This window comes from Asterias rubens, chromosome 1 (genome assembly GCF_902459465.1).
Source record: "Asterias rubens chromosome 1, eAstRub1.3, whole genome shotgun sequence".
Taxonomy (NCBI): domain Eukaryota; kingdom Metazoa; phylum Echinodermata; class Asteroidea; order Forcipulatida; family Asteriidae; genus Asterias; species Asterias rubens.
Genome location: NC_047062.1, coordinates 6,430,934 through 6,443,980, shown reverse-complemented (window position 1 = coordinate 6,443,980; position 13,047 = coordinate 6,430,934). Strand labels below are relative to the sequence as shown.

The 13,047-nt window shown below is 38.1% G+C and overlaps 1 protein-coding gene across 3 annotated transcripts in view; it reads left to right on the top strand.

Moving 5' to 3' along the window:
• Positions 1 to 13,047, top strand: part of LOC117287993 (RAC-gamma serine/threonine-protein kinase-like) — a 53,286-nt gene that overhangs the window by 22,023 nt on the left and 18,216 nt on the right. For 2 of the 3 annotated variants that reach the window (XM_033768668.1, XM_033768661.1), the window contains exons 5-6: positions 10,538 to 10,664; positions 12,358 to 12,489. In XM_033768668.1, coding sequence (XP_033624559.1) covers positions 10,538 to 10,664; positions 12,358 to 12,489 — 259 coding nt within the window. The remainder of the gene's footprint in view (positions 1 to 10,537; positions 10,665 to 12,357; positions 12,490 to 13,047) is intronic. The other variant, XM_033768679.1, reaches the window with a different exon arrangement.

The following is a 13,047-nucleotide window of genomic DNA, read 5'->3' as shown; positions in this document are numbered from 1 at the left end:
TTGTACCTCTTACTAGGGCTTATTGAGCCCCTTATTTATTTTGAAAGGGAATACAGACACACACAAGTGTGCGGCTTACTTTTTTTCCCACATGATTTATCTCCTCTATTTTCGGGGACCCTCTTTGAGGGGGCTGAAGCCCCCTGAGCTACCTCCCTGAGCCACCACCCCCCTCCCTGCATCATAAAGATGTAGGTCCCTTATTGCATGCTTGATACATCACGGAGGCAACAAGGGCGATTGCTTCAATGTCCCCTGGCCTTGGTGCCCTTGAAATACTCAAGTAGAAAATTACAATTTCCTTATAGGATGTACGGTTACCAAGGAGAACATGTCTTGGCGTCCTTGCCCTTTCAAAAACGAAGCATACAGGTCCGCTATTGAATTCATTCTATCTGCACAATGTCCACGTTGCATTCTGTTGTTCCCACTCCGCATCCAGTTGCTATGCAATGTGTCTACTGTCTCATTGAAATACTGTCATCACTGGCACTTGTATTTTGTGTTTGAAATATACCTGATTGAGGGAAAAGACTGTGGACAACATGACTTGTAAGTTATTGTTCATCAGTTCCATCTAGATCTTTGTTGTTGTGCAGTCATCTTTTCTAGATTTCCTGTTAGTGTTTGTGTATAATAATGTGGATGTGTTGAAGAAAAACAAAGATAGCTGTATTTGAAAGAAAAAAACTCATCTATTCCTCCATCCAGTGAGCTGTAAAAAAATGGTTTGGCTGATTTTCATCCAGTGTTTACTAGATCTATCCAAGGATGACCAATCAATAGCACTTATGCCAATTGAACCGTTCTAAAAATAGATTGCAGCTAGGAACACGTTAAGCACATCATGCGAATATTGTTTTTGTCGCACGCGGTTTGTTCCTTCTTGAAGTTGCACACACATTATGCTGTGGGGTAGTACATCGGATGCCTGGCGAACATTGATGTTTTTGTCAGTTAGAACCAATGGGGGCTGTGAATGTACGAGGCAAATATCCAATGAGGACATGTTTTGCGGAAGAGCTCAGGGGGGAGCTTATCTGCATGAACTGTGCATCAGGTTGTTGTAAAGAAAGGCAGTTAAAGCTGCAGTCCAAGAAGCTATTTAAGCCGAGACCTCGGTAGGGGTAGGGGGGTCAGGGCCCATGGGTGCAGTTATGGGTAAACTGCATTGCAGACAATTCATTAAGCAAAATCCCCAAAGTAATCTTTAGTTACATACAGGAGAGAAGTTTCCATTCATTATTGGCTTTCATAAGATGTTTTGGTGAACAGTGTGGATCAATTACGCCAGCAGTTATCCAATAAAAGTAGAGACTTAGGGTTTCAACAGAATAACGGCATACATGTGTATTTAGAATGTCTGACCAACTTCATCATTGAACAAGAGGATCCAATGATTGCAATTTATGGGAGAGCTCGTGGATTGTTTAAAAAATATTGTCAGCATGTGTAGTTCTATAGTTAAATTGTGTATACAATTATAAAGTACAAATGTAGCAAAGGGACATGAAGCAGGTTACTTGTAGTCACACGGCCTAGATGCCTTGCATAAGCGCCAATGACAACACACACCTAACAATCTAATGATTACTAAAGATAAAGGAAAGATTTCAGGTTGGGTCACCATAACCCTATCAACTTGTTATTGTACTTAAAATGGTTCCTTTGGCTGGTGGCAGCATACATGTAGGAGATTGAGACGATTGCACTTTAAAGCCATTGGACCCTTTCGGTACAGAAAAATAAATTAAAGTTCACAGATTTACAAATAACTTACAGGGTTTACAGAAGGTAGTGGTGAAAGACTTCTCTTGAAATATTATTCCATGAAATGCTTTACTTTTTGAGAAAACAGTAAAACAATATAAATTCTCGATAGCGAGAATTACGGATTTATTTTAAACACATGTCATGACACGGCGAAACGCGCGAATACAAGGGTGGGTTTTCCCGTTATTTTCTCCCGACTCCGATGACCGATTGAGCCTAAGTGTTCACAGGTTTGTTATTTGATTTAGAAGTTGTGATACACGAAGTGTGGGCCCTGGACAATACTGTTTACCGAAAGGGTCCAATGGCTTTAAAGGAAGTGGACACTATTGGTAATTACTCAAAATAATTATTATCATAAAACCTTTCTTGGTAACGAGTAATGGGGAGAGTTTGATAGTACAAAACATTGTGAGAAACGACTCCCTCTGAAGTATTGTAGTTTTCGAGAAAGAAATAATTTTGCACGAATTTGATTTTGAGACCTCAGATTTAGAATTTGAGGTCTCGAAATAAAGCATCTGAAAGCACACAACTTCGTGTGACAAGGGTGTTTTTTCTTTCATTATTATCTCGCGACTTAGATGTCAGATTGAGCTCAAATTTTCACAGGTTCGTTATTGTATGCATATGTTGAGATACACCCACTGTGAAGGCTAAACGTTGACAATTACCAATAGTGTCCAGTGACTTTAAGGAGTTGCCAATGGAAGTGCCCTTCACAAAATGGAAAGGGCCTTGCCCTCTCCATGCCCTCTCAAAGCTGAAATTCCAGGCCTGCACTTTTGCTTTTGATGACACTTAGTGTACTTGGTATAGGCATGGACTTTGACTAAACTTAGACTTGGACTAACACTTAGGCTTGGTCTAAGTCCTGGAGCTTGAAATATTTAAACTTGGAGGCTGAATACCATTTGAAATAGTTGTATACAAATTTTAAAGAGGAAGATTATTTTTAAACTTTCACTTCTGAAGATTATGTGATGTAAGTTGTGCACTTACCATTGTACATACATAACGCAGCTGAGGAAGCTTGCTCGTTGGCAAAAGACAATTTCATCGTCTTGTCAACATCACTTCAACTTGAGCAATTTAGGCCCACACAATTTCGTCATATCTTCATGATGTCAAAATTTCACTTTTGGCTGAACAACATTGCTAATTCAGGATTTAAACAAACAGGGAACCTCATGGCATAACATTTTGGCTGGTAATCTATTTTTTTGAAAGCATTATTTCTTTTAGTAAAGCCTTCAGGTTAATTTATCTGCTCAGCATTGTAAAAAGATGCCTCTTGAAAATGAAGCACTGGTTTGGAGTGAGGCAACACAGGTTTACAAACAAATTCAGAGCCAATATTGGTCTGCTTTTCTAAGATTCATTCTTCATTCCTGCAATACTTGGATCTCTGTCCAACCCCTACACGTCCGGAAAAAAAGGCCACTAATTGTTGAATGGACAGCTCTAATTAGGCTTTTTTTTGCCGTCCAAATCAAGTACAAAGCAATCACGTCTCTCACGGTCAACAGAACCATTAAAACGTTGGCTCACTGTCAAAGAAGACAGGTTCTTAAATGTGTCCAAACACGACATGTTTTCTCTTTCTGCCAAGAAAAACAACTGATTATTAACAGTTAGGTCTGTCCGTATTATATTAAACAGCTGTGTACATTACGACTTGGGTTTGATATTCCTTTTTGTTCCTAGCTGTGCATTGATCAGGGATAGTTGTCTTTTAAGAGAGTTTTTTTTTTTTACAGTTGCAGCTTGAGCCTTTTCAACCACAACCACATTGTCAAGACAACGCATAACATTATGACATGCTCTCAACCAATCAACACAGGACAGTTAAAGGAACACGTTGCCTTGGATCGGTCGAGTTGGTCTTTGAAAGGTGTTTGAAACCATTTGTTATAGAATGCAGATGGTTAGAAAGATATTTTAAAAGTAGAATACAATGATCCACACAAATTAGCCTCGAAATTGCGTGGTTTTCCTTTTACTTTGCGAACTAACACTGTCGGCCATTTATGGGAGTCAAAAAATTGACTCCCATAAATGGCCGACTGTGTTAGTCTACAAGGTAAAAGGAAAACCACGTAATTTCGAGTGATACTTGTGTGGATCATTATATTCTACTTTGCATTTTATAACAAACGGTTACAAACGCTTTTCAAAGACCAACTCGACCGATCCAAGGCCTTTAACTGGGATAACTGTAAATCTCTATATGGTTGTAGGTTTATAGACGTCAAATACACACATTGAAAAAAAAAACCCCACAAACTCCAGTTAGGGACTTATACACACACACACACACGCACATACAGAGTAACAACCCTCGTCTGCCACTATCTCGTCCTCTAGATTTTCTGGGTATTAATGCACATTATTTTAGCTGTCATTATAATAATTGCTATGGCTGGTGCAGAGAGAGAGAGAGAGAGAGAGAGAAGGAGGCAGCAACAAGACCAGCGGAGTCAATGACTCACATGATGTTGAGCCTGTCAGCCTGGGCTTCACACACATGAATGTACAGTCACTTTCTCTCTTGGAGTAAACAACATGGCCTGCTGCAAAAATAATCTTGTTTCTCCAGAGTTTTCCTCCCCCATTTCATAATATTTGTTTTTCTCTTCCATTCCTTTCCAATCTCTTTTGGGTGTTCATGTATAATAACAACGGTGACTCCTAGGATTACACTGAAACCATTTTTGTGAGACGATAGGTATTATAAATGAATACTTTTCATGCAACCTCCCCTTTTGGCATTATGATTTTATTACAAATTTTCTATCTGTAACTCTTCTTACGAAAGGGCCTCATGTCTTTCATAACAGGAGCCCAGTATCCCCCCCCCACCTTGATGTCTTTTTCTTGTATTAACAAGATGCAAATATTTGTCCAACAAAAATAAAATCCACTTTTTAAACATTTGTGTGCACATGTGTGCAACTTTCACTTTGTGGTATGGACCTCCTGCCAATAGGCCATCCATGGTTTGTTGTTGTTGTTGCTCAACATTGTTTCTCTTTCTGTTTTAGGTGTTTAAAGGTAGGGTCATAGATTGTTTTTTTGTCAACCTGAAGCCGCTTCATAGGGACAATTTTCAAGAAAGATTTGATAACTGTCACAGCATTTTCATAAGGAATGTCTAAACCATGCACGATTAGCGAGTTGACATCAGATACCTGGCACATCTCTGGCCACATTCACAAACAAACATTACCGAAATTTGACAAGTTTGGGAGATTCAAGTGTTGGACTTTATGATGTTATTTTCAGTTGACATGGTTTTGCAGGTGCTTGTTAACAGTACCATCTTTTCAACATGTACATGTAGGCTTTGGTTAGAAATTAAACAAAATTTTCTTTGGGGTGATTCCTTTAAGCTTGTTTTAGGGCTTGTTTTTGTTTTGCTTTGGGTGTTTTTTATTTACTGCTCACCTCATTTGTGTGACTCAACGAGATCCACATTCTCAATGTTTTATCTTAACTGTTTCTTAAGTTTAATCTTGGTAATGGTAATGGTTAGTTATCGTGATATCCAATACATGTATGAACATGTGTTAAAGGATTTGGGGACTTTTTTAAAACGTCCATTAGTTTACTATAAGCTTACAGGGTTTGAAGATAATGATGGTGGAAAGCTTCCTTCAAATATTACTAACTAATGTTTTGTGGTTTTTGAGAAATGAGAAAGACAAGTCACAAAAAAAATATTCGTCTCAGTAAGATGAAAATGATTTTACCATGTAAAAAACCCTCAACCAGTTATGATATTATACCATAAACATAGCATAACTGGTTAATACCTTTAAACATGCTAAAACTGAGGCGGAATATATTTGTTTTACTAATTTCTCAAAAACTACAGCACCTCAGTAAGTACAATTTCAAGGGAAGCTTTCTACTATCATTATCTTCAAACTGTGTATCTTAATTTAAATCTGGGTACATTGTGTTAGGAAAAAGTACATATACCTTTTAATAGTGTGTTAATAGAGTCAAAACCGTTTGAATAGATGCTGATGGGAGGAAAATAAGCACACTCATTCTAATGGTCGAATGATATTTGTTTATGGTAAGAAGCAGGGTACTATACCAAACAAAATCACATAAAAACAAATACAGTACTCCCTTACAGAAATAGAATCAAAGAAAACGTTGATTGGAGAAACAAAACCCAACTGTTCGGGAAAACAACCCAGCAGTGGCAGACATCATTTCAGGGGTTTATGTGTGTGCCTGTCTTCCATTGATGTTACCATGACAACAAATTTAATGGATATTTTTTTCCCTCCATATTTTTTAGCAATAACCTTGGGTGATGAGGTAAACAAGGTAGTTTTCTCTTAAAGGACACTGTAGTTTATGGAAGGGTCGTGGCCAGGAGATAATGCAGGGGGCAAATATGGATTTGGATGACGACTGGATAAACATGTCATTGTCATCTTGTATAGCAGACAATCTCCGGAGTTTCCCCCTCCATCCGAAAGATTTTTATTTTTGGAGGTGGTCTCCGATTTCCCCCCTAGGCAGTTGAGTTCAGACAATCACAAGTAAACTGATCAATATATTAGTCTCTTGAGTAAATATGAAATTAGTACCAAAAGATATTTTCACCATGGAAATTAATATAAAAAAACATGAAACGCAAGACAGTAAATCTATACGGTTAAAACTTGAAGGTTGGACTATCGGTTACCAATTTTTTGTTTGCGTCACGTATGTGTACACGCACACTGCATACAAAATAAACATGGCCAGAGATTAAATTTAAAACCAGCGGGCAAAATGGCAAAACTGGAAATTATTAAATTGATGGTGAAGAGCAGTCGGGCTAAATAGCTTGATGGGATAAGGGGATGTGGTTGTGTGTGCTTGCTTGTATTTTCCCTTGATAGTGTGGAAGGGGCAGATACCTTGAAATTATGGTAAATATACATGTCATATAAAACACAATTTGTGCATGTAGATGCTTGTGCTGTAGATCAAGTTTCTAATGTGCACATGAATTATCTTATAATTCTTAATACAGAAAAGAAAAACACCAGTAAACAATCAATGGAACGAACATTACGTAATTTCACACTTTATTTTAATCGCAATTAAAACTAAAAATAGACTTAATAGTATTTAACTATAAATAAATTTAAAAGCACACAATACCAAACCACTGTAAACAAAGTACTTGCATTGCCATGCAAAATTTGATATACCTGTCATTGAGAAAGTGAGATACCAAATTCGTGATAATTAAAATAAATAAATTTATAATTTCATCATTGTTTTGTTGTGTACTGGAGATGTCACCAAGCATAAAACAAATAAGCAACTACACAACTAGCAGTATTGCTTAAACGGGTAGCAATGCACATGGGACGAGGTATTGGGCAAAATTGATTAGCCAGCCATGATACGGCAAAAGGAAATCCCAGCTTCCTGCACTCCTGCAAAAAACAAGTTGTAGTCATTGGATGTAAACAACCACCCTATAATTCTGAGGTGCCTGGGAGCGGAGTGACTGGGTTAGAGGATGTCAGGTCCTGGTCGGTTGTTGTTGATCTCAACCCGTAGTCATCGTTGTTGCATGGCGAGTAGGGTCGAGCGTTACAGCGTTGTGTAATTCATGCTGTTGTTGCTTTCAATGAATACATGAGTAGCTTCTTCATTATTAATTAGAACTCACTTGTTTTTATTTTTTCTGAAGGGGAAGGTAGAACAGGGCTTGTGTATATAATTAAAACTTTATGGAATTAGCCTTTTTTTCTCCCTTTTTATTATTATTCGTATTATGTAAATTTATGTACAGGTCATTGCATGTGCTTCTGTAATACTGTGAAACAAGAGGTAAACAAACTGTGTGTATAAATGTTAATTTGAATTAAATACTAATTTACGATTCCGTTTTATACATGTATTACTAATTTGTCGCTGGCCACGCAGATCATGTCAGTCCTCGTTACAGTCCATTAATTTGTCAATTATCTCAAAGGGAAATAATTAGGATCCTTAGACCGTTTGTGAAGATGAAACAATGGGTGAGACGAAAGAGTTTGGACAGATTCACATTAGTATAAAACGTAGTATGATTGATGGTTGTATTTTGGCAATAGCTTTTTGGCCTCACTAATAAATTTCAAGGAAGACGAATGCAAAACTGTTTATCTGTTGAGGTCTTGTTTCTCCTTAGATGTTTTTGCAGTTTATTTCTTAATTCAGTATCATTCCTTTTTTTTTGTTGCAAACCGATGTTTGTGTTGCTGTGTGTTTCTTGTAACCCCACCCCACACAGCAGCAAAATAAATCTATATTACAAACATGGTTAGAAGATTGATATATTCCTCATCACTGTCTTTGTACAAGAGATTTCACCTTTTACTGAGATTTGTTAAAGCCTGTAAAAGTCACACACCATGTACATTTAAATATTGAAGTATCAGATCACTGTGCCACCCCCCCCCCCCCCCCCGGCATCTTGGGTTCATACGCTACTATACAAATATTGACTGCTTCCAGTGCTATAATGTTGATGGTTAAAACTACCCTGGAGAGTTCTATGCAGAGGGAAAATGGAACAGTCCGGGGATCACCGAGGGAGTCAGAGTTTTAACCATAGCACGAGTAAAAGCAGTCAATTTTTGTTTTATAACACCCCAACAGACTATTTATCATCCTCGTACACGTAACATTTGTACGCACAGTTCAAACACACAGATGCACAACTGATTGGGTTTGAGGTGGGTAAAAAAACGTCTGGGTACTGCACGTGGTGTTATAGTCGTCGGACTATCACACGGCAAACAATGCACTATCACACAGCCACCGTTTCTAGTAAAACTAAGACATATCATATTACGTGCTCTAAACCAATGAAAAGGCAGAATATTTGTAAGGAGTGTTATAAATTGGATACTATACTTCCCTATTTTTTTAGGAGAAACACAACATTTGTTTTACTCAATCTGGGAATTCCTAGTTGTTTATAGACGGAAAGCATGAATGAAAGAGTGAGTTTTACTTTTATTGAAACAACAGGATTTTTTCCAGGATTTTCTCAGGAAATTCCGAACCCAAATGTTGGAAGTTTGGCTACAGGCACGCTGAATTGAAACGAGGTCCTCGGAGATCCTTTGGTCTTCAGAGGTCTACTGTGCAATCTGGAACATTCTACATGCTTTTATCTTTATGATTATTTTGAATTTTTAAAAATACTATAAGTATTATTGTTAGTGTCATAATGGCTACAATGGGAACGTATCAACATGCCATTTGCGTGTTTCAGCTCAACTCGCAATCTTGTACATGAGTTAGAAACAACTTGTCCTTTTCCCCCCTGAAAGCTGGTGTGTTTTGACGAATCTGTTCCAGGAATCCAGACGCATGTTGTGCTGTACTTTTCACCAAGTAGCGTACATTCCATAGTGGATACTGAGAAGGTTATTTTGTAACAGGGCGTCATTCCTCCACTACATTTTTATTCTTAATTTTTCATAACTGTCAATTTGTGTTTCAGTAGAGAGCCTCAGATTGAATTTGAATTTTTATTCATCGCATATCGTTACGATGACAAATAAGTGTGACTTTCCCCGTAATTGCATTGAATAAGAGTGACTTGATTGATTGATTAAGTGGAGATGTTATAAACCGTTTCCAACCTTACATAGATTGGACAGGGCTCTCTCGGCCTCAAGGCCTTTAGCGGTAACTCAAAAGTGGTTGTGCATACTGTATACATATTACTTTAAATTATCCCGTACCTGGTGCTTGGACAGCGTGTAGGCGCCGTTGTCAACAGGGTGTTAATGTATCGTGGTCCTCCAATCTATTCTGTTGTTTTGTAGCCTAGTGCTTGGTTATCAATACATGAGGCAAGCGTGTATTTTATCACCATTTTTTTTTACTGAACAAAAATCAAGGGATAGCTTTTACTCTAGTAGGATTTGACTTTTTTTAACGTGTTTAATCACATGTATTTTCCGAGGCACCTGGCCAGTTTTGAGTTATACTTAACTCTACCTCAATTTCTGAGGATGTATTCAGCTGCCCCAGGCGGCCTCTTAGGCATTTATAATTTTTTTTCAAAGTTAACTACGATCTCTCCCCCCATCAATCCCCTATTTGCAACCACAATTCCATATCAACTTCGCAAAGGCTTAAGCGCTTTGACCAATTGCACTAGCTCACATGGCAAATATCACCTTTCTCAAGGGTTCAACAAGGCAATTTTACAAGACTACGCAGCGCTCGTTTATGAGAAGTAATTTTGTTGGATCACCTGAAAGGGCGTTTTAATTAATGACCAGGGGCACTGAGGCAATAACCTCAGCTGCCCCTTAGAAGTACATGATGTCGAACATGGCCAATATTCTCACATTTTTACCTCAAGGACCCTCCACCGATGTTAATAAGAGTGAAATACAGCAAGTGATGCGCTTGCCTTTCATATAATGTGTGCACTGTCGGCTTCATTGAAAATGTGTTGACTTCATCCTTTTTGAAATTTATGTCTGTGTGGTCCTACAGTTTAAACGTTCGATAGACAATAAGGCCTTGTCCGAAACTGCGACATTGCCTACAGCTACGTCTAGATCAGTGCGTCTGCCAGTGTTGAAGAATAGGCAGATGTGCGCGATCAAGCTGTAGCTGTTTTGGACACTGCCTAAAAGTTGAGGGTGAAGACAGATACACATAAATTTAACCATCTTCATTCATGTCTGACTCATGTTTTTGTTGTTGTTGTTATTATTGTTGTTTCCAGGGATGAGTGGATGGCTGCAATACGGGATGTGGTGGAAAGAGTCAGCAAATCCAGCGAGGAGAAGTCAGAGCTGAACGCACACATTACAGACTCTAAGAATCTACAGAAGAGACACACTAAGGTGATGGTATGTCACGTGCTAGGCACATTATGATACCTCGTTGTCTTGTGCCTGCTGCATGTGATTTTTTTTTAAAGGGTCTTTTGTACTTTTTGTAACACAAAACACAATGTCCACAGATTTGCATTAAACTTACACCGTTTGAAGATAATGATAGTAGAAAGCGTACCTTAAAATATTAGCTGCTGAAGTGCTGTAATTTGTGAGAAATGAGTAAAACAATGTCATGAAAATACGCTTTTACATGCTAAAATAATTTTCATCTTATGATCACTGAGACGAAAATTATTTTCAAGACATTGTTTTACTCATTTCTAAAAAACTGCAGCACCTCAGCAAGTAATATTTTCAGGGAAGCTTTCTACTATCATTATCTTCAAACTGTGTAAATTTAATTTAAATCTGTGGACATTGGGTTTTTTGTCCTACATGTACAAAAAGTACATATACCCTTTAACGGTTACCCGGAATCAAATTGTAAATTGCATGATTGTTGTATACCCCTCTCCCAACCCCTTCCCCTATTGTACTTTCCAAATTGGGTCGGTGTTATTTCGGATCAAACATCAATTGTGACGCCCCAAAACAGTCAGTTCTGGAAAACAGTGAAATTGTTTTAAAAGTGGAGGCACTGGAAACATCAGCCGTGATATCAATTAGCCTTTTTGAGGTATGGAGGATGCTATATTAGTGCACTGTATGGTTTGAGTTTCTACAAACAAATTAACCCAACATTATAGTGCCATAATGCTGTGTCCACCATTCTTCAAAATGGCTTATGTGATGTGAGCTCTTGAATATTCCATCGACCCCCATTGTTGCACACTAATCACTTATTGAAATTGTTCCTCACTCTGTTGGAAGTCAGCATGTAAGCGTGCAAATGCTGCGCCACCTAAAATTCTCAATACACCGTATAACACACATTGATATTGTTTCCCTAAGTGTCGCTACCACGAATATTGTGGTAATGATGCCAGGTGAATTGGGTCAACAATGTTTGTTGAGAACCACTCACCGTATTGCCTTAATTAGGCAGTGTGTTATATGAAAGCTCCTATTTTATCTTTTTGATGAGCAAATAAACCCAGTTTTGAGTTTTATTAGGAACTGCCTGTTTTATTGCATGGGTTGTCACAAGTCAACACCTTATGGTATTCGATAGACACTTTAACTGCATGACACGTGTACCGTCCCTGTCCACTACCTTGTCAGGGCTCGATCGAATTGAAGAAAAAATTTACACAACCACAATCGGGGAGCTCAAAAGGTTTACTGGAACAGAATTTTGTTTACAAGATTAAATAAAAATAAGAGAAGAACTTCCTGGCATGGTTCAACATGCATTGAACTGTTTTTATTTGAACAAACATTACAACATGGATAAATAATCATCGTGAATATGCATCATTACTCATAGCAACTCAGTATTTGGTCATAGTTTGTTTTTGTTCAAGATATCACACACTGTGATTGTATTATTCGGTATAAAAACACAAGTCCACCAGACACAAACAGATCACCAAACACAAGATGACCTGAATTTTCCCTTACATGAATTTACTAGCCTGACACTAAAATTGCTGGCCTCGGGCCTTCGGTCCGGTGTGAAATTCGAGCCCTACCTCCTCGGCAGACAAGGTTTGGTGTTATTTCAGATAAAACATTAAAAACCATACACTTGATGTTGCTTTCACAGACACTTCAAGATTTTGAGTTCCTGAAGATGTTAGGTAAAGGTACATTTGGCAAAGTTCTGCTGGTCAGAGAGAAGTCAGCTGGAGAGCTTTATGCCATCAAGATCTTGAAGAAAGAGGTCATCGTTGCTAAGGTATGTCTGATGAGCTAACCCTCTACCCCCTCTTTTTTACTTAAAGGCACTGGACACTACTGGTAATTACTCAAAATATGTGTTGGCATAAAAACTAACTTGATAACAAGCAATGGTGAGATGTTGATAGTATAAAACATTGTGAGAAATGGCTCCCTCTGGAGGAATGCGTTTTTGAGAAAGAGGTTATTTCTCACTCAAATATTAAAAGACTTCCGGTCTGAAGCCATGAATTAGGCGGATGAAAGCACACAAATTTGCAACAAGGGTGGTTTTTTCTTTCATTATTCTCTTGCAACTTCAATGACCAATTGAGCCCAAATTTTCACAGGGTTGTTATTTTATGAATATTATTTCGGGATACATCAAGTGAGAATACTGGTCTTTGACAATTTACCGAACGTGTCCAGGGGTGGATTTCACAAAGAGTTAGGACTAGTCTTATCTCGAGTTAGGACCATTTACTCGTCCTAACTTAGGACTATCCATGCAATTTGTATATCTCCTAGCCTAACTCTTTGTGAAATCGACCCCAGTGCCTTTAACTCCTCCCCGTTG